The sequence below is a fragment of the Diuraphis noxia genome, unplaced genomic scaffold (assembly GCF_037042655.1).
Source record: "Diuraphis noxia isolate RWA-SAM2 unplaced genomic scaffold, SU_Dnox_SAM2 contig0004, whole genome shotgun sequence".
In the NCBI taxonomy this organism is placed as follows: Eukaryota; Metazoa; Arthropoda; class Insecta; order Hemiptera; family Aphididae; genus Diuraphis; species Diuraphis noxia.
The window spans coordinates 60,591,729-60,618,541 of record NW_028301714.1 but is presented as its reverse complement, the minus strand read 5'-3'; the positions used below and the strand labels follow the sequence as shown (position 1 = coordinate 60,618,541).

At 34.0% G+C, this 26,813-nt stretch overlaps 2 protein-coding genes and 2 pseudogenes across 5 annotated transcripts in view; 3 read left to right on the top strand and 1 right to left on the bottom strand.

The window, feature by feature from the left end:
- Nucleotides 1-1,526: 1,526 nt before the first annotated feature.
- On the top strand, nucleotides 1,527-8,780 carry LOC107170847 (eukaryotic translation initiation factor 4H-like). The gene is made up of 6 exons (XM_015521051.2): nucleotides 1,527-1,865; nucleotides 2,961-3,066; nucleotides 3,211-3,418; nucleotides 4,556-4,627; nucleotides 5,455-5,658; nucleotides 7,573-8,780. Exons 1-6 carry the CDS (start codon nucleotides 1,825-1,827, stop codon nucleotides 7,734-7,736), a joined length of 795 nt encoding a protein of 264 aa, XP_015376537.2. The 5' UTR covers nucleotides 1,527-1,824; the 3' UTR covers nucleotides 7,737-8,780.
- A 1,441-nt stretch (nucleotides 8,781-10,221) lies between these two features.
- Nucleotides 10,222-12,425, top strand: LOC107170848 (aurora kinase C pseudogene; annotated as a pseudogene). Its single transcript, XR_016191466.1, has 2 exons — nucleotides 10,222-10,426; nucleotides 10,840-12,425. The product of XR_016191466.1 is annotated as an aurora kinase C pseudogene (transcript).
- A 3,997-nt stretch (nucleotides 12,426-16,422) lies between these two features.
- Nucleotides 16,423-17,236, top strand: LOC149056277 (uncharacterized; annotated as a pseudogene).
- Nucleotides 17,237-17,557: 321 nt separating this feature from the next.
- LOC107170849 (uncharacterized) overlaps nucleotides 17,558-26,813 on the bottom strand; it is a 29,865-nt gene continuing 20,609 nt past the window's right edge. For 2 of the 3 annotated variants that reach the window (XM_089226566.1, XM_015521052.2), the window contains exons 2-4: nucleotides 25,263-25,473; nucleotides 24,678-24,883; nucleotides 17,558-22,188 (exon numbers count right to left, since the gene is read on the bottom strand). In XM_089226566.1, coding sequence (XP_089082692.1) covers nucleotides 20,467-22,188; nucleotides 24,678-24,848 — 1,893 coding nt within the window. In that variant the 5' untranslated portion in view covers nucleotides 24,849-24,883; nucleotides 25,263-25,473 and the 3' untranslated portion in view covers nucleotides 17,558-20,466. Of the gene's footprint in view, nucleotides 22,189-24,677; nucleotides 24,884-25,262; nucleotides 25,623-26,813 lie in introns of those variants that run through there. The other variant, XM_089226565.1, reaches the window with a different exon arrangement.

The window sequence follows — 26,813 nt, the reverse complement described above, 5'->3', positions numbered from 1 at the left end:
AAATTGATAGCAACGTAGGTAGTAATGTGAATTAATTTTATAAATACTTATAAGAATATAAAATGTAAAATGTTTGAGTAGTAGAGTAGTTTGACCATCACGGCTTTAGAATCTTTAGATAGAATGGTTGCGCGTCGACGTATGTTAAGCTTACTCTGCTTACTGAGTACTGACTTAAACCGACTAACAGACTAATTGACTACTGACTAGTCTGACTATGCAATGTACTCACATGAATTGACTGACAGTTAGTGGCATCTAGCGTTGACTTCTATATGTTTTACTAAATTGTGCTAAAAACAGTAATTTTATTTTTGGGTATCTCAAATCTCAATTATTCACTGACTGTTTCACTTTACTTCGTTGCACATTATCAACCATTCACTATTCTATGGATTACAGTGTTACACATTTTTATAGTAGGTAAATCGAGCAAATAAATTCCTAATATATTTAATTATACACTGAAATACAAGTTATAAGTGCAACAGTAATTATTAAACATTTTGAAAAATAATTTAAATATAATATACACTGTGTTAAATATTATATAGTCAATCTATAACTCAATAATACAGTTTAAATTAATTAATTAAATAGGTACCAAGTAGCTAGTCATGAGGACAGTTTAAGCTAAATTATAATCTACTAATCAAGATTTTTTTTTATAATATTTTGATAATTAAAAATTAAAAAGCGATTTTGGCAATAAAAAAATCGTGGTGCACATTCCATGCAGAAAATAAACATTATAAATAATAGTAATATCCTATAGTTTATAAATATGACCGCTAGATCGCGTTAAGAGGTAGTCAATTGATGTAAGCACTTTCTCTTGCCACTATTTTTCGCCTTTTCGGTCGACGCGCAACCATTCTATCGAAAGCCGTGTTGACCATAGATAATCTTATATGCATAATATATTATCTAAGAGTTTGACATTTAATTTAATTTTTTATCGTTGTTCAGTTATCACTAGCCATACGGTCTACGACTCATCACTTATCACATAAAAGAATTTAGAAAAACATAAATAAAATAAACATATACAAAAAATTGCTACTATATTAGAGTGCAGTTACGTAGCGAACGTACGACCACAGAATAGATGAAAATATAATATACCTATTATATTTTATATTTTATTATAAAATTATATATAATTATTATTAATAATTAAATAATTATTTTTTTATATAATCTGTGCCTCTGTGGTACAACTTACTTTGTAGCCATCTTATATTATCTATGGTGTATTTTTTTTTTTTATATTTGGTCACGGACTAAGATCACAGACTTCTATAATAAGTATAGAAGTCTGTGACTAAGATAGACTTAAGTTGTAGTTCGTGATATTTGTGGCATTTGTGCGTTTCCTTATCTACTATCTAGTATTCCTAGTTATCACAAGTGTCTGTTCGATCGTTTCATCCATGGAATAACGCGCTCACACAACCGTTCACTCCATGGTTAACCTCATGTTTCTCTACTCGTACGATTATTATTATTATTATTATTGCGTTGGGCTTTGGTTACCGTGTGCTTATAGGTACTGCTATTAGTTATTACTATAACTTGTAAGCGAGTTTCACCACTCGCCACTGCTAAAACGCGAAGCTGATTCTGTTACATTTGCGTTACATATAATTATTTTGTACTGATTGTGGCGATAATTCATTCGTTCATTACGCAGGCCACGTGTGTTCTGCTTTTTTGTGATCTCCGAGCGTCCCGTGACCATCAGATCGGCGGCGCCAACGTGTGTGTGTGACACCGTATTTTGTTTGATTTATTCGATATCGTTCCGAACCTCACCGCGTGACCATGGCCGGCAGAAGTGCGTTCAGCGACTTTGACAACAGCAGGTATTTTATGATCTTATTGTCGAACACTGCACAACGTTCGACAGCCGCCCATTAATCATTAGAACTCCTTTACCGCTGTCGATCGCTGCCTTGTCGTTTTTCCGTCTCAAAACTCATATAGATCCGAACGGACTCCGAGTGGCTGCTGAACGATTTCCGATAACCCATTCGGTGGACGGAATCTGTCGGCTGGTTTCTCGGTGGCCGACTGATGCTAAGCAGTATTTCTTACTGTTACGTAGGGTCCCTAAGGTTCACCAAAACTACAACATTTTTATCAACGATTTCCAACCATCAGTTATTATATTTACTGAATATTACAATATTGAATTTGTTTCATTATAATTATTGGTTTTGTAAGTACTTCGTTATGAAATTCAATTACAACACATTGTGCTTTTTATATAACGCAGCAATAAGCTTATTTTGTGACAGGATAATGACATAGTTGAATTGAAAATGATCTAAAGGCTAAATTTAATTGAAATATAAAAAGAGTTAAGTTCAAATGCTAATAAAAGATAAATATCAACCTAAATTGTAGTTGAGAATTGAGTGCAAGTTAAGATAACACGTCTGTTTTTTTTTATGGACAACTCCCTACCTATGTAAATACAACTTATTTTAAATTTCAAAGAAAGGTTATATACCTACACCATTTATATAGTAAAACATAGGTCTTATTTTAATTAATTAGGTAGGTAGATAGCTATGTAGCTTTGACTTGGTTTTATCTTAAGAATATTTATGTATAGGTAACAAAAAAAAACATGTATTCTATATTGCCACACCTTCAAAATTTTGTTATGCTATTAATAACTATTATTAAATATCATTACTCTAATCAATGTTAGGTATATTTTTATAAAATTAATCCACTACATTTATCTAAATTAAAAATATCTTATATAATTTAATTTTCCATAATTTTGCATAGTTATATAATAAATGAATACAATTAGATAGGTAGCTACCTAATACCAATAATATTCCAAAATATGCACGTTATATATTAACTTTCATTTAGATTATCTTATTTTTTAAATCAATTTTACATCAATACAATGTGTTCATAAATTTTTTTTTTTAATTTAGTTTTAACAAACCATTACCTAGTAGTCCACCATTTGTGGCTTATCTGGGAAATCTACCACAAGGAATAACACAAGGAGATGTTGAAAATCTATTTCTTCGAAGCCAGGTATTGCCTAGTACAAGTATTTTAGGTTTTTAGTAGTCGACTAGATAAGTGTTTTGTATTTTACACTATACTAAATATAACTTACCTATTCAACTACCTAAAATATTGATTTGTAATTAAGTAATACATTATTGTTGTTTTTAGTTGCAAATTAGAAATGTACGATTAGTTCATGACAAAGAGACTGATATGTTCAAAGGTTTTGGGTATGTTGAATTTGTCACTCTAGAAAATCTGAAAGAAGCACTTCAATTAGAAGTCTTTATTGAAGGACAAAAAATTAAAATTGATGTTGCGTCTGGAAAACGAAATGAACGATCAGGATTTGATAGAGGTGGCAGGGGTGGCAGAGGTAATTATTAATTCATATTACACATATAATATTTCAAATCATCTTTTAATCATTGGTGTATCTAATATAATTAATATTAGAGATACTTATGTAAAAAGTTAGAGTGGATAAGATTTATATTTTCTTTCTTTTATTTTTATATAAGCTACAAATTATAACATTTATACAAATGTAACTTATGTATGTTTGTTTTAAAAATAAAATAAATTTTATCTTCTAATTGTTTCCATGATAGGCAGTTCTTAATTGACAAACATTAAGTTACAAGTGCAATATTATTTAACATGGACTTGTAAGGTCTTTGTTTCCCATATACCTTCCATCCTTAAAATGTTGATTTTACATTTCAGCTTATATAAAATTTTAGCTTTTTATATTCACCCAACTTATTTGACATTTTTCGCAATAACATTTCATACATTTAGTCTTATAAAAAAAAAAAATGTTATATTTATTTAATTATCATTTTGACAGAAATACCTTCATGTTTCAGTAAAAAATAAAAACAATCCAAAAATATTTGATGGTACAATAAGCTATTCTGTGCATCTGTGGACTTACTTCATTAGGCAAAAAATAAGTGTTATATAAAATAAACAAGCTATTATAAATTATATATATATATATTATACCACTGTCAGATTGTCTAAAACCTAGGAAAACTAAGCTGATATTAAAAATTTAAATCCACAGGTTGCTCCATTCCCTTGTGCATCCCCAACCAAAATTGAGCACTTATATTAATTAATTTTTAAACATAACCTACTATGTGTATTTGAAGCACATTCAAATGTCCCAAATTTTCTTAAATAGAATTTGTCTTACACATATATATGGTTAAACAAACTTCACTCATGATTAAATACATTTTAAGCAAAACTAGATCAACATGATCAAATTAATTAGTACAATTGTTCACCTCTTCTAGATTATAACCATAATATAATTATCTGTTAAATATGGCGAATAATATTTTACTATATAACATGTGTGTATGACAAAACTTAACATATTGTTGTGAATGACAAAGCTTAACACATTGTTGTGTCATCTAACACATTAATTTTAGAAACAAACGAGTAGGTAATTAATAGACATATAATCATGGCTTTAATATTGATTTAAATATTTTTATAGGTGGTGCGCCAGGAAGTTTTAGCAATAACCCCGGAATGCGCAGTAGGTCTGATGATTTCACTCAAAATGCAGGTAAATATTTTAATTTGTTTTATTAGTTATTGAGATATATTTTTCTGTATTAAAATGTGTTCATAGTCTTTGTAAGTTGTAATGTGTTTCATGTAAAAATTATTTATATATTTAATGCTATATTTACTTACAAGTTACCACAGTTTAAATGCAATGATTATTACTCAATGCTGTTCACAAGCTGAATTAATTTGCTGAGAAAATATATGAGACATTTTACTGAAAAGGAATAAAAATAGAATAATAATGCAAATATTAATAATTCAATGATTAATATTTAATGCTGTTCACAAACTGAATTTGTTTGCTGATGAGATTGTATGAGGATTTGGTTATTTGGTATTCTTAAAATATAAGATTTAATATTTCTATGATTAATACTCATTGCTGTTCACAAACTGAAGATATTTGCTGAGGAAATTGTATGAGAATATGTACAACATAATTAATAATTATTACAAAAGATAAAGGTACTAAATGTTACTGTGATTAATATTCATAGCTGTTCACAAACTGAATGTATTTGCTGAGTAAATTATATGAGAACATTGTACAATTATTTAGAATAAATGTTTCTATGATTAATACTCATTGCTGTTCACAAACTGAAAACATTTGCTGAGGAAATTATATGAGAAATATTTTTATAAAAATATAAAACTTAGTAATTCTTTGGTTATTATTAAATTCTGTTCACAGTTAAAATTTATTCAATGTGTTGAATTTTGAGAATTAAACAGATAACTTTATCATTTCAAAGATTATTTTTTACCTACAGTAATAGTTGTACTTTTTTTATAAAACATGAAATGTATAAATATTCTTAGGTTTTTCTGGTGGTAATTATCGCAACCAAAATGGCGGTGGAATGGGTGGACGAGGTAATTTCATGGATCAATCTGGAGGAGGCATGAACAGGTATCCAGACAGTGGTTCACGAGACTTTAATCGACAAGGAAATGCTTCGCAATTCCCAGGAGGAAGTCGTAGTGACCGTAGACCAGATTTTGAAAGTTTACCACCACCACCAAGTAAGTGTTAAATGTATTTAATATTTTATGAGATAACTCTAATATTGCTACCAATCTAATCATTGATGCATGTTTGCAATATTTCATCATAACTTAATGTATGTTTTATATATAAATTTATGTTATTCATTAGTTTAAAATGTGAATTATAAAATGTAAATATGAATTGATATAATAATTCAAATACCAACTAAGTTTTGAAATGGTAATTTGATTTTTTTATCTGGTATTCATAACTTTAGCACCATTTAAATTTTTTTTTTAAATTTTATTAGATATAAACAATCTGTGCAATATAAGCACAATAAGTTTATTTGTTGAGAGCATAGACAAAACACACATTTTAAATTAAAGAATAAAATATTGTTTATAAAATATATTAGTGGTTCCTAACTTGTTTGGTTGTGCACCAATTTTGTAAAAAATAACTTAGAAGCCCACTTACTGTTATGCAGGTAAAAATATATAAACATATCATGTAGCAATTATTTATATATATATAAATTCCTTTAATCAGAAAATGATAGTATACAATAAAAATTAAGATATTCTAATTTTATAAACTTGATTAGGATCAGACTATTCCCTAGTTGTTAAGATATATTTTCTTAACATTTCTAAAACTAGAAAACCCATTAAACGATATAATTTTTAAGAAATTCAGGTAAATTGTGATATATTTTCCTTTATTAATTTTGTTTTTTTAGGTTTTTAATAAAAATCTATATTTAAAGTAAGATATTTTTCTAAGTTATGTGGACATGTAGGCATTCATTTATTGAGATTTATTTTAATATAAATGTTACAATACTAAAATAGTGCACCATAAATTGTATCTAACTCCATAAATTAAATTCGCAAATTGGCATAAAATGAAACAATAACAATTGTGTAAATATTTTATATCTAATAAAAATAATGATTTAAATTAAGTTTTTTGACATTTATCATTAAGATATTTTGCTTTAGAATATTAAATTGAAAATAGGTACTGTTTGCCATTTATAAGGATCAACTTAAGAAAGTCATAACTCATAGGTACAGTGGCGTAACTAACAGCAAATGTTTGGGGTAACGAACACTTTTAAATACTTCACCTTCTCCAATAAGCATAATGAGTGATGAGTACCACTTATACGCATAATTTCCTCATAAATTATTTTAAAATAATCATTATACTTATATATTATTATTATACAGTTTTATAACACGAAAATTCCGGTAAAGCACGATTGCGTACGATTTTTATCTGCAGCTTTGAAGCACTGTTGCCATTTGCTTTGAACTTATAGAACAGGGGTTACTTCCATAATTTTTTTTTTTATTATTATTGAATAACTATTTTTTATTATATTATTTTAACATTTAATTATTTTATTTTGTGTACTATATTATTGTAACATAGGTATTTATCGAAAATTGAGATTTTTAAGTGGTACCATAACTTAAGTCATTTTTCCAAAATTTAAATTTTACTGATCAAAAATAAAAACATTAATTTAGCAACGATGCACAGTAAATCGTACGCAATCGTGTTTTCAAAAAGAAGCATCGTACGCAATCGTGTGGTACCCCGAAAATTCACAAATAACGTATTTTTTTCTTGATAACTATTTAAAGATAAATAAATAGTAAATACTCACTGACGCGGATTTTTTTTACTAAATTATATAAAAAATTTTGGGGTAACAAAATGATACTCTTGCCACCCCATAAAAATGTTTGGGGTCACGACCGCTACCCCTCGCTACCCCATAGTTACGCCACTGCATAGGTATATTATGTAATATCAACATTTTATTTTATTAGCACAAGTTTGGCGTTTTATATAATTTAGAAAATGATTAGTGTGTATTAGTTTATCGTTAAGCTATTTCCCTAAACATAAGTACTTAAGTCATACATTTATTTTAGATGATCCAGGCAGACCTAAATTACAGTTGAAACCAAGGACCATAAAAGAACCACTGAATCAATTGGCAGATTCTACTCAGCATACTAGTATATTTGGAGGAGCAAAACCTCGTGAAGAGAAATCACTTCCTGACGTTGTGAAGAAAACATCACCATCACATTAATACAAATATATTTGTTTTGTGCCAGATTAACATTCTAATGGACATTGCTTTACTGTTTACAAGAACTTGTGGTTTTTTTACATTTTATCATTTTTTTTATACATACCGATAGCAAACAATAAGTTTTTATGTGTATGTTGGCAATAAGTTTATTACCTTCACATATATTGTTGTAAAATGTTCATAAGCATTTGTGCTCTTTGAGCATAATGTTCACTTAAAGTATGTATTTATATATATGTACACTATAATAACGAGTACAATTATGCCCTTAACTGTACTAGTATAGATAATAGTTTTATTTTATTTATATTGTATGTGATTAGGTATTACATATTAATTAATTGTAGTTATTAAGTAGTTTTCATTTATATTAATACATTAAGAAATTTGTATAAAAATATTAATAATTGCTTAATAACAATTTATCTTATATAATTTAAAATATTTTTTAAAATAAATACACAGTTTAATAATTCCAATCATTAAAAAATTGTGTTCATAAATAATATGTATAATATTAAATTGAATCAGTATTGTGTAGTTTTGGAAAAAATGTCCTTAAAAGATAATTATAACTAATAGTTGTCCAAATTTTAGGAATTTGTGGTATGCCTACATATTATATGAACAGAAGTGCTGATTCCATTTTTGCATGCTAATACATGTAATGTAACAAAAATATCACAATCTCCCCTAAATTATTACTGTCTAATTGTTATTATTTTTCTATGATGAATTCTTTGATTAACACCTATATAATATAAGTTCTTGAAAAGTAGAATTTGTAACAGGTTGAGGGTCTTCATTAGTAATAGCAGAGTTATTCAAACTTTTTCATCCCTCAACGTTTTTGGGTGTTCATAATATTTTGATGAAATCCAAATTATTAAGAAAAAATTGAAATACAAATACAATATAGCAAATATGCGTTATAATAACAGTGACTTTAGCACTAGAAATATATACTAATATACTATATAGTCTATTTATTATACACTATAAATAATATTTACAATAATTATATAATACTTAGCTACAATATTAGTTTCCGGTGCTTTGATGCAGCTGCCTTCGCAAACTCTCGTGACGCCCTTGGGAGCCACAATGCATAGTTTGATTCACCTCTGGGTTATAGTAAAAATGTTATGTACTCTCAATTTAAATTATTGAAATAATTCATATTATTCGTTTAACGAGAATCATTTAATGATTATATTTTAAGATCCGGTACTTTATATTGGAGTATGTTGTAAATCTTAATCATAAATGATTCATTCCTGATTTACATATTTCATTATTTTCATTTGATATCTAGAGGATTTACTAGTTAATAAAGTACAATTTATATAATTTATGGTGTGTTGCAACAATAAACTCAAAATATTTAATTCATCAATTTTTAGCTAATGGCCCTCTAAACGATGCTTATAATAACTATAATTCTTGTTTTTACCAATTTTAGTGAATCAATTTTTGTTTTTATATAACAGCATAGGTATAATAAATATTAACATTTATATTTGCATTTTAATGCATATAATATTGTGTACAATTAAATAATAAAAATGGAAACAAAATTTCACTAAATAAGAGGAATACATAGACAATTAAACTAAACTTAACTTTAGTCTATGCCTATGCTTGACAGCTTAACTTCTCTAGAATTTTAAGTTTTTGTGTTAGTAATTTAGTGTACCTATATTTAAATAATGATTAATTATAAGTATCTAAGTAGTCTATCTTCAGTGGCGGCTCTAAATAGTTATGTTTGAATCAGGTGATTCGCTAAAATATAAATGGGTCGGTGTCCAATAGAGATGAAAAAGATGGTTTGAATAATTTTTAAATTTACGACTTAAGTATGATCACAAACAATCGTTAAATCACTATTTGGAAAGCAAATAGTGAAATAGTACTTAAAAATGTTGTGGGATGGTAGTGCAACGACTGCAACGTATGTAAAGGGAATCTACGAACAAAAGTCCGGTTTATTTATATATATATTTAATTATAAGTAAATTGTATGTGAATGTAGTATGTACACAATTATATGTATTATACTTTTACATGATATATAGAATAGAATAGATTGGATCCGGGAGCAAAAAAAGATGATATAGGGTATGATAAAACATTTCATTTTTAAGTTTGGCAAATCATATTTCAACTCCTTGAACACAGAACAATTTATTTGCCTTATTGCCTTTAGTCACAAACAATTTCATATTGGACTTAATATGTGGCCTTGGATCAAATATAATATAGTAATGAATTATTTGTACACGATCGTGGCTCATTAACTAGTAACTACACATATTTAATACATGCACAGTAAGTAGTAAGTTGTTGTTGAATTTATTATTATTATTTATTTTATGGTACGGATCTATTAAATTCCATTTCTTTATTCTCTTTGGAAAACAAATTTTATCACAACATTGATAACCACGTCCGTTGAACTCCGTTATATATTGCTATAATTTTCCATTTGAATTCCTTAACGGCATGTTGGCTTAACAGTGACTTGTACTTACTACTTTGTAGGTTGTACTGGTTGTAGTCTAGTCTTGTACTTTGTAGACAGTATCTATATTATGTCTATGATAAAAACAGTCAATCTGCTGCGAAGGTGACTTGATACTTTTCATCTCAAAGTAAAGTTGAAGGTTCATCTCTCACGTTAAACGGTAAATAACAGTAGCAATTAATTATTTTATTAGTATTTAGTGATGAAAACACTAGTGATTACGAATCAGGTATAAAAAACCCACCCGGGTTGGCTTTTAACCATTTTTTCCTATAAAACATAAACACGTACTCATTTAATATTATATAAAACGTATGAATAAAACAAGTCTTTAGAATAAAATAACATGTATTTTATCATAAAAATTGATATATTGTTATTTTCGTAACTATTTTGATAAATTTAGTTTTATATTTTATTTTTATGGTTTTTACCGGGTTAGTCTCAATACTTCAAACCTCGACGCAATGTTTTGACTTAACACTCTATGACTGCTTAGTCATAAATATAACATACTTAACATCAATAGTATTTAATTTATCAATTCTAACAGATTTTTTTTTGTCGTTTCAGTTTGTATTTTTGTTAATTTTCGATTATATTCTTGTGATGGCTGGGATTGGAGAAAAAAATGAAGTTGCTCAACACATAGAAAAAACAATGAAAGAAATTTATTCCAAACGACTTTCAAGTCCTCAGTGGAAAATAAGTGATTTTGAAATTGGTACACCACTTGGTCGTGGAAAATTTGGTCGTGTTTATCTTGCAAGGGAAAAAAATACTAAATATATGGTTGCTTTAAAAATGATGTTTAAATCAGAATTAGTAAAAGATCACATGGAACATCAAGTGCGACGAGAAATTGAAATTCAAACACATCTTAGTCATCCCAACATTTTAAAATTGCTGACTTATTTCTGGGACGAAAAGAAAATATATTTAATTTTAGAATTTGCCCAAGAAGGTGAATTATTTAAAGTATTGAATGCACAGCCGCTGAAACATTTTGATGAACCAACAGCTGCATATTATTTACGACAAGTAGCTGAAGCTTTAAGGTATTGTCATTCACAGAGTGTTATTCACAGAGATATAAAACCAGAAAATCTTCTATTGTTTAGTCATCATGTTATTAAGTTGGCAGATTTTGGATGGTCTGTCCATGCACCATCCAAAAGTCGAAACACCATGTGTGGCACTATTGATTATTTACCACCAGAGATGGTTGACTCTCAAACATATAACGAATATGTAGATAATTGGTGTTTAGGAGTGCTATGTTACGAATTTTTGTGTGGATCTCCACCTTTTGAGAGCTCAGAACAAGCAGAGACTTTTAGAAAAATTCGGGCTGTGTCATATGGTTTTAAACCTCATATGAGTGAAAGCTCTAGGCATTTGATTTCAAAACTTCTGCTTAAAATTCCAAATTCCAGATTACCACTAACTGATGTTATTGAACATCCCTGGATAAAAAAATATGGTGAAATATTCACTAAGACTAAACTACAATTAAAATAGTTTTATTAGTTTTCTAATACTAAAGGGCTTTCTACATAAATTTTTATATTTTTTTTCAATCAATGTGTCATTTATATAATCATTAAGTATTTTCTAATTAATTAATTTTGTACATAACATACTAGTGTATTTTAACTATAATTTAAATGTTATCATCTGTAAGTATTGTAAAAATATGAAATGCATTACATTTTTTCTTATGATATGAATGCTGTTTTATGGAATTTCAGAATTTAAATTATACCTTTGAATAAATCGTACTCTATAATTTAATAACAATAATAGCTAAGTGTTTTAATGTATTTGCTGCTAAGTTTTAATACTCTGTCTTTTATATTAGTTAAAATTATGTAATATTTGATTTTATTTAATTTTGGTTAAAATGTTTAAATTATACAAATTGGTTTGTCACGCGCTCGAGCATACTGAAGAAGCTAGATATTACTAGACTACTAATTATTATACTTTTTATATTTTACTAATCTAGCTCATGTGATGTATTTTATATTTATTTTATTTGTATTATTTAGATTTCTTTAAAATTATTTGATGTATGTTGTATTAATTATTGCGATTTAAATATTTAATTGCAAAGGGCTCTGCCCATTAATGAATAAATAAATAAAATAACTCAAAAACTTTGTACTTCCATTATTTTATGAAATCTAAAATACTTTGACATCGACATATAGGTCAAATTATTAGGTAGATAAGTATCTAAAAAAAAACCTAAAAACCTTAAAAACTCTAAAAAATGAACGCAAAAATGACTAAGTAATACTAAAATTCAAATATTATACCATCAATTTATTCACAAATTTTTTTTTTTTAACTCAAAAAATACAGATATGCAAAGAATATAAATTCGCACTTGCAATATGACGTGGTATAATGTAATTTTTTCTCCACGAGGTACTTTATATAATATTAGAATAGCGCTAAAACATCTGTTGAAAATACGTCCTTCCCAAAACTCTTAAAACAACCTTGTGTAGTCGAACATTTCAACTGACCGAACACGCAGCAAAGAAGACGAAACAAATGGCGGCAATCTCAATCTCACTAATCTCTTGAGTGACAAGTGTCATTACCGTCAATTCGGCAAGTGTCATTACTTACGAGTAACGATTCGGCGGACGACGAATACGTCAAAACTTGTAACTCCGTGCAGGATGCGACAGACGAGTAATTTAGATCTCCAATGCATCGCCTGAAGAATTTTTCTGTGCCACATTAGGCATCGATTTATATTATCGTCTTTGCGCTTGCGTACTCTTGAGATTGCGACTTTTTCCGGAGATCGTCAAAAACCTAAAGCAAAATTTCAGACTGGATCTTGAGATTCGACGAAGAATTCTCCAGACTCCTGAGCTGCGATAATCGACGTATTGATCTGATAAACCTATAGGTAAGTCGTAGGCGCGAACAATATATTTTACGAAAACAACGTTATAAGTTTATAACTATATAGAGATGTTAAATTGTTACGAACTGTTCGATTTTCGTACTGGAAGTTCCAAATAATCGAACCGAACCAAATATCTAATAGTTCGGTTCGATAATCGAACCAGAGAAATAAAATTTAGTTAGTTTATATTATTAGTGTAAAAGTTAAATTATATGAAGCATTTAAGTAGACATGGTTCTTGCTTAAAAATTCTAAAATCAGAATTTATACAGGTAAATAATATGTGTTATCAAAGGAAAAGTGGCATACTGGCATCATTGTGCATGCTTGTCGAGTATAACTGTATTATAATTTATAAATTGTACCTAATATAATATTGGATTTTTACGAATCTTAATATTTCTCAAGTTATTGTACTTTGTACTGCTATAGCTGGTACTATAATTTTTTTTAAAATTTTAAATGAGCCTCAATAACAAAGGTTATTGGCCTTTAACATTAATATTTTTTTACACAAGAATGAATCATTAACAATAATATATACAAAACAAAGGTAATAATATGAACAAAAAAGGATTGAGATATATCTAGGTTAAATAATTTGATATAGTTTAGTTTGTTTTAAGTAACTGATTAATTTTTCAATGTTGCTTGGCTGGGGACTTAGGGCTTCTTCCAGATTGTCTTCTGTGTTGAGCTTGGTTCTGATGTCGGTGAATTTACGGTAACGCAATGTCCCACCACACCGCTAACACAGACGTGGACATAGATCAGACCCACCTGAGCCTGGCCTCTCACGTCGGACAGCCTGTTCCGAGCCAGGTGGACGCCCACGCCCCGAACCTAAATGCTCCGTACGGGCAGGCGACTAAGAAATTCAAGTCCTCGGAATCTTCCGAGGACAGCTTGGAACTCCCGCTGGTCAACACGAGCAACTGGAGTGTCAACCTCAGATTCCAGCTGAACAAGGCTAGGTCCACGCTGAAAGCGGCAGCCTCCAACACCAAGAAGCTCATTGATAACACATCGAACAGTATTTCTCGTGATCACCTTTTTTGCTTACTTGGCCAAACCGATATTACCTTCCGCGTGGTAGATGCTCTTCTTACCAAGAGCGGCAACATAGCTAACTTACCGAACTTCACACACAACCGAAGCCTACTCCAGCAAAAGCGTCTCTACGACTGACGCCTCCACGGACATGATGTTGACCCCTGGCTATTGAGATAGCGACACGGTTATCGAATCTAAGGCGGCATTTTTTCGCAGAAGAGCAAGCAAAATCAAGGTGCCAAGCAGCCAGCTCCCCCAGGATACTGAGGCGGACGCCGCTATGGAAACAGATGCTGAAGATTGGTCAAAAGTTGTTAGCAGACGATCAAAGTCCGGGAAAAAACAGACGACCACGGCGAAACAGCACACCGCTAGCCCCCGCCCACAGTCGTCAGGTTTTTCCAATAAACCACCAGCGATTCTGATCAGGAATTCAGTGGGTAAGAACTACAATGACACAATACTGGCGGTGCGCAACTGTGGCCTTACCAGGGAGGAGATCGGAACCAATGTCACCATGAGACAGACGCGGGATGGATGCCTCCTACTAGAGTTGCCCAAAGGGGGGAACTCAACCACAGCAGCGAAGCGTATTGCATCAGCCATGTCCCTCAGACTAGGCGATTCAGTCGGCAAGGTGTTGCAGCTTGGCGTACTCGCGGAAGTCGAGGTACTGGACATCGACGCAGCCGCAACCGCTACGGAAATCTTGGAGGCACTTCGAGTCGCAATTCCTGGTCAGGAAGATCCGGAAGCCAAGATAGGCGGACGTAAGGAGGCGGACGACCGGTGCATTGCATGCGAGATCACCGGACTGCAGAGGGTCCCACACAAACCAGGCTCAGGTGCGTGCGCTGCTAGGAGACAGTCAGCAGGCACAGGGCTCAGATGATTAGCTTCCTCCAAATTAATCTGAACAGATGCTGGGCGGCGGAACAGCTTATGACGCAGACGGCGAACAAGATCGGGGCGGACCTCCTCATCGTGTCAGAACCTGCTTCACAGTACGGTCACGATGACAGATGGTGCTTCAGCACGGACCGTAAAGCCGCCGTGGGAACATCGCAACACACCGCACTCTGCCACGACGGTTGGGGCTCGGGCAACGGGTTTACTTGGCTATCCTTTCGCGAATTGACCGTTTTCAGCTGCTATTTCAGACCTAGTGCCACGCTCCAAGAATACCTTCACTCTTAGACGACCTCGAAGCGTCAATCCGCGCCAGGGGAAACGCTTCGATTGTACTAGCAGGGGACTTTTACGCTTGGAACATGGAGTGGGGCTCGAGGACTAACAACCTAAGAGGCATCACACTGTCCGACCTTGCCCCCAGCCTGGGGCTGATCTTGGCCAATACAGGATCCACTCCCACCTTTGTGAGAGGGGCAGCGAACTCCATCATCGACCTAACTTTCTACAGAGGACTGGATCTCACTGAATGGCGCGTATCCGAGTCTGAGTCACTAAGCGATCACAACTACGTCTGCTTCCTGAAGGGAATAAGCACGGAGTCAGCAGTCAGCAAAGTCCTGAGCATTGCCACACAAACAGCCGCTATGCCTGGAAAGAAGAACCTATGCGTCCTCGTGACGTCGGACGTCAAGAACGCGTTCAATTCTCTCAGGTGGCAAGTCATCGACGCCGCCCTGAGGAGCATTAACGTCCCAGAGTACCTGGTGGAAATGCTTCGATCATGGTTATCAGACAGAGTGCTGCTGACAGGCGAGGATATGGCATCTAGGTCAGTGACCTGTGGAGTCCCGCAGGGGTCGGTACTCGGACCGACCTTATGGAACATCGCCTACGACTCTCTCCTAAAGATGGACGTGCCGCCAGGAGTGCAGATGATAGGATTCGCGGACGACCTCGCTTTGGTGGGAATAGCCGTGACAGGTCAGCTTTTGGAGGACGCAATGAACCCTACTCTTGAGGCCGTCGATAGCTGGATGGCAAGCAGGGGCCTTGAGCTGGCTCACCATAAGAGCGAGGCGGTTATTCTCTCGCGTAGACGTGCGTTCGTCCCCCCACGGCTGACTGTCGGTGGTCATCAGATCACAATTTTCAACAAGATAAGATACCTAGGGGTTATATTAGACAAAGGGCTCACATTCGCGGCACACGTCGACACCGTTGCCAAAAAGGCAACCCCGACCGCGGCAGCGCTGGCCAGGTTGATGCCGAATGTAGGAGGCCCAGGGCAGTGGAAGAGGAAACTGCTTGGCTCAGTCGTGGACAGCCAGCCGCCCCAGTATGGATCAATTCGATTACCAATGTCACCAGAACTATAGGGCGAGCCTTATCCGCCCGCAGAGGTCCGCCGCCTTGAGGACAATACGGGCCTACCGAACCGTCTCGAATGACGCCGCGCTGGTTCTGGCCTGCACGCCGCTGGCAGATCTGGCCGGGCTCGAGAGAGGGAGAATAAGGTCTCGGCTGAACGCCACTTTTGAACCAGGAGAACTGCGTCCGTCTAAACTAGCGGTCAAACTCGAGGAGCGAAAAACTAAAATTGCTCTATGGCGGGCAAGGTGGGAAGCGACCTTAAAAGCCGCATGGACGCGTCGCGCCATACCGGATATAGGTAGATGGTTAAGCAGAACTGTTCCGTTAGTGCCTCTGACGTTCCACATGACACAGGCACTAACGGGCCACGGATGCTTTCAATGGTACCTGAACCGGATGGTGAGGGCCGACAGCCCATAATGTTTGGGCAGCTCCGACACCGCAGAGCACACACTGTTTGAGTGCACCTACTGGGACTGATTCCGCGACCAGCTGAGCGCTCAGTTAGGTCATCGACCGACCGTGGCTGATCTTCCTCGGATTATTTGCGGTCCAGAGTTTGAGCTACTCCCGGCGGATCTCACTGGGAAGTTCGTGATACTAAGAGACGCCGAGGAACAGTTCAGGCTGTTCTATGGTATGGTGGAAGGCATCCTGTCCGCTAAAGAAGAGGAGGAAAGAGCCCGGCAGACTACCATAGCCTGAGACGCGACGGTGGAAGACGGGACCTAGACTATTTATAGTAAAATATAAAAATATAATGTGATGTGATAGTAGTGAGTGGGAGGCTGGCCCACCACTGCTAATAAGATTTTGTATTGATTATTCAATAAACGATGGTGGCCGGAGGAGAAGTATTGGCAACATAGTTCCTTCTCCGGTCCTCGATACCATGAAAAAAAAAAGGTAAGGTATAGTAGCAACAGTAGATAAATAAACAAATGACAATAGTAATAATTAATAATAAATAATAATATATAATATACATAAATTGGATATAAATTATTAAAATAATTGGTAGTAAGTTACGTATATTATTGATAACAATTCAATATAAATAATATGATTATAATTTATGATTAGGTACATCATTATAGTTCTTTACAAAAGCGATTGTGCGTGTGTAATATTATTATATATATTCTACCGTTGTATATATAGGTAATAATATTCGAAATTCGACTATATAATTAATTCAACCTACCTAAACCTATAATATAGTGTACCGATTACGTTTACGGTATAATTGGTTTCAAGTTTACAACCTAATACCTATATACGTATAATATAATATATTGTATATTATATTGATACAATTTAAATTTATTGAATATTATTGCTATATACTTTCTATTAAGATATGTATATCATCTACCTAGACACATCACATATATAATAATATTATACCCATTATAATATTATGGCATTTTTTATATACTTAACTATTTTTTGAGCGAATAATGCGCGCAATTCAATCATTATTGGTACTGGATGGTACCGCTGCGTGATGACAATTATTATTATGCGTTTAAGTATAATAATAAATTATTTGTTATTATTAGTACTCATAGCTTTATAATAGGCTACCTGTCATCGTTGTATGATGGCACATTGCATTATAATTATATTGTTATGATGCACACAAGTAGCAAATTATTACCTACCTAGTACAACACACGCCGATTAAAGTCATCCGTGTTGTCATTTCGCGCACATTTCTTGAAGATTATAATAATACTATGGCACACAGATACTATAATTGGTTAATAAGTTATACTGATATTGGTGGTATTGCAGTACGCTCACAAATGTCGTGACGTTTATTCGTAAAAGATACATTTTATAATACATATTATTATTATTGTTTGCCGTTAGGTGTGTAAGTAGGTAAAACGTAAAAGGTAGTAGTTAAATGTATAGTATGATAATATGAAATAACTTATTTCAAGTAAGGCAGTCTTGAGAATTGTGCTAAATATGTATAAAAAACAATCTTTATTGTTATAGACATGAAAATTGTGTATACTATCTGTGTTCACGTAACTTCGATGTTGTTATAAATGTTATAATTTATCCAGCCATCCAGGGGTGACCAAAACCGTATGTCTCGCGTCTTATTATAGTAATAATAGATGCAAGAAATTTTTAATAAAATTATAATATTATAGACATATATATACAAAAAGAAAAATATTATTCCTTTCTATGTGTCTATACATTTTATTACACTTGATATAACTAATCTTATTCTCGATAATTTAGATCCTTTTTTTCGGGATGGCTACCCACCGGTGTATCCGTTTTCCTCCAAAAATGGGATTCCGTTTTCCTCCACTGTCCATTTTCTTCTTCTTAAAAAAAAAAAGGTTGCATTCTATTTTCTTTTAAGTTCCAAATATTAAAATTTTTCTAATATTTCTTTCAGGTATGATGGTCGTTCCGGAAATGTATGATTAAAAAAAAAAAGTACCTACCTTTATGGCTTTATGTTGATAATTTAATTCAGTTTTTATTTGTAATAACTATTATTTTTGCATTTAACATAAACACCATACCAATTTTTATTTATAGTTCCTCTTTAGAAGAACATTGACAGTGAGGAGGAAACAGAATCGAATTTTCGGAAGAAAATGGCTATGGCATTTTTCAATGTGTAAGAGCCAATATTTGTCATTATACTGAGCAGTTCTTGACTCTAATTAGCTGGTCACCTTTGATTTTTTCGGGGAGTGAGGGTTATGAGTGGGCAATACGCACATATAGCCGACGTCAGCCGCACAAGATTTATTGATCGATGAGGGAATATTTATCGACTGTCAACGATTTTTACGAATATTTTTCCACTTACCTACACATTCACCATAATACGATTGGTTCTTAAATAACTAATAAGTATAATGACAATGTAGATGATGTGTGATGTCAGATCCGTCTTCATGACTTTATAAGACATAAAAAAAAAATAAAAAAATACTAGCTGATCCGGCAAACGTATTTCCATTTTCCCGTAAATAAATTATTTTAATTATTTTTGGCACTTAACCAAAACAAAACCAAATGGGACAAGTACAAATAACCAGTAATAATACTAAGTACTAATACGTGAACATTGACTATTGAGCTTTTGTGGCTTCCGAACAACGCACAATCACTTTTATATATTATATATATATATTATACTAGATATCGGTACTTACTCAGTAAGTATATAGGCGATGAACTTGTAAAGTATTTAATTGTGGATAGGGGGGGGGGGGTGATTTAAGTATTTGATACCAAACATGGAAAGGCCATGTCCGTAAACCCGGTTCACCAGTCTTACCGTTACAACCCTTAACTTAAGACGTCAAGTCTCAAAACTATTATTTTTGGATTTACATCTAAATATATAAAAATAAATTTCATATGATTTGACAAATTTACAGATTTTAGTCAAATTTTTACAATCGAGCAATTATTTTAGACAACAGCTTTAATAAATTAATAAAACAATATAATTTTTCACAATTTGAAAAATAATTGAAAATTTAAACTTAGCAATTAAGCTTGACTGTTATTATAACTTCATAAATGGCCTCTTTAAATCACTAAGCTATATAAAGTATAAGGCAATTTTAATTAAAAAAGAAATAGGTCGGTATAGATGAATTTGTTGGACCCGAAAACGTGTGCACAGAAATTGGTAAATAAATATCATTAAACGAATAGAAATTAAGAAATTCATTCACTGGAATATTATTATTATATTAGTATTATTTGGTTTTTTTAGGGTACTCTGGTCTCGAATAAATTATTTAAAAGGGGCCAAGTTTACCCGATCACCACCTATGCATGAGTCTTACTACTAACATTATTAAGATAACATATACTTACTGTCCCCCCCCCCCCATCATCTCTAATGAGAATCTTCATTCACCGAACCGCCGTAACTGTCTTCACAGGTAAATGGTCTGGAGCAGAGGCTGTTTGCGCAGCTCAAGCGGCTTGAACGCTTGCCTGTACACGGACGTCAGCCTCCAGTGTTCGGGGTAGTCACGGGCTGTGGTGCCCGGCCACATGGAGAACGGCGGCAGCAGCGTGCCGATGACGTACTTCTTCTTGTCTGAGTTGGTGGTCTTCGGCTTGGGCACTTTGAGGTGCTTGGCCGGTTTGCCGGCTGCGGCAGTCCGCAGCTTGACCGGCGTGCTGACCGGCACGCCCGCCTTGAACGCCATTTTGTAGTGCTCGCACTCTTCGTCCCTCTTGAAGTTGGTGCCCGCTGCCACGTTCGGGTCGTCACAGGCCAGACAAGGCCGGTAGGAGTGTCGGCCATGCCACTTGGGTTTCGGTTCCTTTTCCTGGGCGGAATTGCTGCACTGTTGCGCCGGCCTGTTATGACGGCGCCGCCTGTCGGATGGCGAACCGACGTCGGGACAGTGCGCTGCATCGGGTTTATTCGACTTGCGATGATGGTCGTCGTGCTCATGTTGGTGGTTGTTATCGTCGTGGTCGGAGTCACGGTTGTTGTCTTCGGATTTAGATACGTCGTCTTTCCGGTCGTTTACATCCAAACCGTTTTTGCCGTGACGCGCGGACGTGGACGACGACGACGACGACGATGGTTTGTTCGAGAGAGAAGTTCGGTTCGGGGCTGCGGTGACATTGCTGTCTTCCACATCCGCTGCGGCCGTGGGTCTACGGCCATCCTCGCGGTCTTTATTTGATATCAGTTCCATGACGGCCGACAGATTGCGATTTTTCATCAGACACTCGCGGGTCTGCGTCCGTCGCGCTTCAGGCACCATTTCTCCTTCACCGTCGCCATTGCCGTTGACGTTACGGTTTTCGGTCGTCCGCACAAAGCCCATGACGGCCGACGAATTTTGCGGTTTGCCCGTCGCGGGTCCACCTTCACGCGACTGCTGCAGTTGCTGTTGCAGTTGCTGCCGAACCTTGTGGAACACGGCCGGCTCGTCGGGCGGCCGCGGTGGCCGGTTTCGGTCGAACGGCGCATCCAGATCCCAGCACAAGGCCAGCTTGATGTCGGTCAGCTGTTGGGCCGTCATGACGGGTCCGCACGTTTTGGGCCGTGATAAATTTTTGTTGCGCCTCCGGGCTGGGTCTTTTTTCTCGCCGTCGCCGCCATCGGCCGATGACTGAGTCGGCGACGACGTCTTTGGCCTGTACACCCGGAGCTTGCTGCACTGCGTCGGGCCCGGGTCGTTGAACGACTTGTACGCTACCGCGGAACACTTGGGCCAGCAACCGTTCAGACCCAGTCCCGGGTGTTTGTGTCTTTTCGTCTGCAGCGACCGGTACACCGCGTCCTCGATGGCGTCCGGAAGTCCGTGATGTCTCTGCGCGTCCCCGAACCGGCGTCCGGTCGGCTGTTCGTCATCTGCCACCGGCGGCCTTCCGCCGTCGTCTTCGTCTTTCATGCCCGTCACCGGCAAGTGGCCACAGCTCGCGCTTATGCGGCTCAGCGCCGGGCTGGACGGTGATTTGGCGCCGCTGCAGCCGTTGACCGCTCCACGTTGTCTTGTCCTGCGCGCATTATCGCCGCCGCTGTCGCAGTCGTCATCGTCTGCTGTCGAATTCAAAGGTCCACGGCCGTCCGCCGAAGCGCAATTCCTGACCGTCTCGATCCTGGAAACGTTCGGCGCCGGCATGTCCGAAACCTGAAATCAAATTGATACGTTATAATTAGAGCATCGATTTATATTATGCATTTGCATATTTTTTATGGTCGATTGTAGGTATGCTAAATGAGTGTATAAAATTTGTTTCATAGCATAAAATGAAACTGCTTTGGCGCATATTTCAATGATTTTTTGTTTATTTAGAAATTTCTTGATATATATACTATATTATAAGAAAATAATATCATATTTTTATAATTTCTAATAATATCAAAATAAATTAGTAGATGTAATTGTGGGTATAAACGGTTTTGCCAAAGATCTTAGACCCTAAAATTTATATCAATAATTGGTGAAATAAAAAAGGTATACCAAGATAATAAAATATCGATTACGACCATTCCCATTAAAATCATTTCAGAAAAAAAAATTGAGAAAAGTATTATTTGTAGTAGGGTTCTATTATGATTTAAAATATGTTGTTTTAATTAGATGTTCAAAAAATATATTTTTTTTTGTTAATTTTTTTACGCATATTTTTTATTTTTCATGCATTTTTTAACGTCTTAGTGCATGTATTATTTGTGCTTATCCAAGATTTTTAGCTCTCTTCAATTAGTAGTCATAATATTTGTATTACTTAAACGTTCACTACTTATTAAGTAACATTTTGACTTTGCTTATATTTTGCTCCAGAGCCGTACCGAGCAATTTTTTTGTACTGAAGCAGAACTCTAGCAAAGCATATGCAGGGTTGTGGGGGTATTTTTAATATATTTTAATACGATTAATACGAAAAAATCAGAAAATTTGTAATTATGTTTCGAGCTCAACAATAAATAACATTTTTAGCCACAATTATAGAATTCTCAATTCCTTGTATATAATATATTATAGTGAACAAACAAAATTTAAATTTATAAATTATTTCGTATTTCAAAATAATGGTTAATAATAATAACCAGAGTCTCAAGAAAATCAATCATTCAAATGTTGTTGTTGATAGTTTTATGTTTTAAATTGCTTTTTTTTCTTAATACTTCGATTTTCTGCTCCATTTCGTCCATTTTGTTATGAATCATTTTTAAAAGAATACGATTGTGTGTATATGGTTTAAAAATGCATTAAGTCATATAAAATTAATTTAAATAATCGATTCTATATATACCAGTTTTTTGTACGAAAAAAAGCTACACATCTGCGATCTGCCCCTAAAGAGGACAACATATCTGCATATTGTGTTGACTCAGTCTTACAAACGTTATAAACAAAGCAAAAACTGTTTTGCGTGGGATAGTAACACTCAGACTATAGCCCAAGCTAAGCAACCAAATTTGGATTGTTTAGACTAAATTTAAAATTATGTTAAATCATAGACGCTATTTCATTTTTTGTGACCAATGGAAATAATAAATGAATCAAAAAATGATTTTTTTTCAGAGGTAACTTTTAATCAATCACTGCAGCGTTTTCCGTGACAAATTAAATAATGTCAGCGGATTTACCCTATCTTAAATCCCATCAAATGTAAGCTACACGCATAGTTTGAATACGTTAATTTGGATGTTTTTAATTAAATATACAATACTTTAAAATTGTATGCGATCCTAAAAACTTTTTTAATTTTCTGTAACTGTCAGCAACCCTATATACAAACAAAATAATATTAGTTTTCGTGAGCCTACTAACACAAAAGACGTCCTATTTTTTAGAATGCAAACATTTGGTTTCGAGGTACACGTCCTTGGCATTCGGGTAGTCAAGTTGGTATAAGATTGCCTACTTACCTAATATACTAAATTTCAAAACTATTGTTGAGATAGACTGGATGTTAATTACTTAAACACTGATCGATTGTAATCTCGGCTTGGTTTTTTCATTTAAAAATAATAGACGAGTAAATTCGGTCCGTATAAAAAGATCTTCTTATATCTAATTAATAATTTTCTTATGATATTTTTAATTTAAGATTATTACTCATACTATGGAATTCATCATATAAATTTAAGTAAAATACGTATTTCAGTGTTGGATTTCATTTGAGTATTTAGTGCAAAAAATATAATTAAAATATATTTACCTATGTAAAAATAAGAGTAACATTGTAGAGCAATAATGTAAGTAAAATCAATTATTTTTATGCAAAAAGCCATGTGTTTGACGTATTCACTCATCGATATTTCTCTGTTCTTACATTTTTTAAGTGCTGTTTCTAAAAATTTTTTTTGAATTTTTAAACTGTTATGGTTAAGATGGATAAAAATTATCGGGTCATATTTACATTTACCTTTAATGTTATCTTGAATAGCCGGTTTGAGTTTGCAATCTACCTATTTTATTTCCTAAAATGTCCTGTCCGAGTTGACCAAATTTCCTGTCCCTTACACACGCACATACACAATCATAGCCGTTTATTAATATAGATTATTGTATTGTCATAAATTATTGTCAGTGTCATTGTCATTTAATGGTTTTTCATCTTTAACACAAGGATCCACTCGACGCGTCGGCAATCGGCAATGACTCACCGAAGACTTGACGGACTTAATCGAATCTCTGTCGGTTTCTTCGTTGGCTTTAAGTTGTTGTCGTTGTTCTTTATTGACGTTAATTAGCTCCAGTTTGTTATTGTTCTCGCCTTTCTCGGTCTTGTTTCGTTGGCTACGGTCGATAAACGGGTGGTGATATGAACGTTTCATCCACGTCTGACACTTCGGACCGGACAATTCTGTAGCTGTGTACACAGAGTAAGCGCATAGTGAATAATTATATACGACATCGTGATTTTGGTAGTCGTTTAAAAATACCACGGAAAAATGGCTGACGGGAAAATATGCCAAAAAAATAAATACACCAAGTCGAAAAATCCTATACTCATGACTTAAAACTTAAAATAATACTTATGTTTTTTTCTTTGAAGGCCGTACAAAATGTCTGGAATTCAGTCTATTTGAAAAGTGGGTAAATTCATAAATTTTAATAATCAATAAATTGTGTAATTATTCAGATATCTATTATGATCAGAATATTATGCAAATCGGTCACCAATAAAAGGTGTATTATATGATATATTTGTGCGGAAATCCACGGCACACTAAATAATAATATATTACCGATTTCTTTTGAGATGCGTTTCGGCAACTGATACGTGCCCAAGTAAAGTCCTGCCCAGTGCTTCTGATCGGTTTTTTGAACCCCGGGCAGCAAATGTCCCCTATCGTTAGCAATGACTTTTGTGACGGTCGAACGACCTTTTGGACGATTGAGATGCCATTTCGGAACTTCCCAATTTCCCAATCTCGTCGGTTGATACGCTTTGTCGAACTGAAACCAATATAACATAAACACGACGCATACATACATTTATACTATTTCGCTGTGCGCGGATATAAAACGGTATATCGTATTATGTGGTGTGTCACTATATAATTTTCTAGGGAACATATTATGGTCGACCAATATTTATATCCGAAATTCCACCACCTACATACCTACATTACATCCGAATTGTCGTCAAATCGAATTTATATTGTCACAATAATAACAATAATATATTATATAACTATGTAATTTAAATATATCTTACTATACATTCATGTCTGTAAGTATTTACGTCCCGTAATAATATTGTCATACACGCACACACGTTTAAAAAAAAATCTATTTATGTCAAAAGCTGAAAGCCAAAAAACAACATCGTTTCTATGTATAGTGTATAATATCCATATTAAAATAAGCGTCATTCATATATTATTATAATATTATTCAAGGACGTATACTCCTTTTTTAAGTGGTCAATTCCAAAAATATGGAAATATGGAAATCATTTCAATCGTATCGACGTATCATATGTGTTAAATATTTTGGATTTTTTAATTGGTGGACATTAAGATTTGAATGTCATATAGATAGATTTCTAGCTATTGTGTCGCCATAATTCATAATATGTGTCGATTTGGCTGTCTGCTTCGCATTTGAAACAATCGGAAATTGAGTTTCGGTTTTTTTTTTGCAGTAATATACATACGTAAAGGAGCGCCATTTCTCACATCTAAATAGGCATTGAGGTGGTTGGGATGGCAAAGGAAATAGAACATTTTTTTCATCTTAAATTTCAAGTCTAACTAGTAACTATATGAATGTTGGTTTAAACCAATTCAAGCCAAAACAAGAAAAGTTTTAACCAACTTTTATTAGGTATGCTGTCGTGAAGATAGCATCAGCACAATTGCACAAAAATACAAATTACGATCGAAAATAAAGTCGAACAACTTTTTGTGATTATAAACGATTTTGTTATAATATAGGTGATATCTTCTGTTGGTTCACACCTAAGGCACATTTATGTTTATTGTATATGATTTATGTATACTAGCCTTGGCACAAGTTGTAGATACATAAATGTAAATCGTATTAGTATCTTTTGATTTCCGACTTATATAGCTGCAGCAGTCGTATACAAAAGAAAAGCACACGCGCACTACCTATTCACTTTTCACGCAGATTGAACGTATGTCACGGTCTTTAATATACATAATAGCTGTACGTCATAATTTCATAATATTCAACCCGCCCAAATCGTGATTATAATAATACGTACACGGTACACATAATTATATACAGCGTGATAAATGCATATGCGTACATGTTCGACACACGTACAA

Bases quoted from the DNA above. Each gene is read 5' to 3' on its own strand.
- LOC107170847 (XM_015521051.2), top strand. From the start codon at position 1,825: ATGGCCGGCAGAAGTGCGTTCAGCGACTTTGACAACAGCAG. The intron at 1,866-2,960 runs GTATTTTATGAT...TTTTTAATTTAG, and splicing joins AGCGACTTTGACAACAGCAG to TTTTAACAAACCATTACCTA. The intron at 5,659-7,572 runs GTAAGTGTTAAA...CATTTATTTTAG, and splicing joins AAGTTTACCACCACCACCAA to ATGATCCAGGCAGACCTAAA.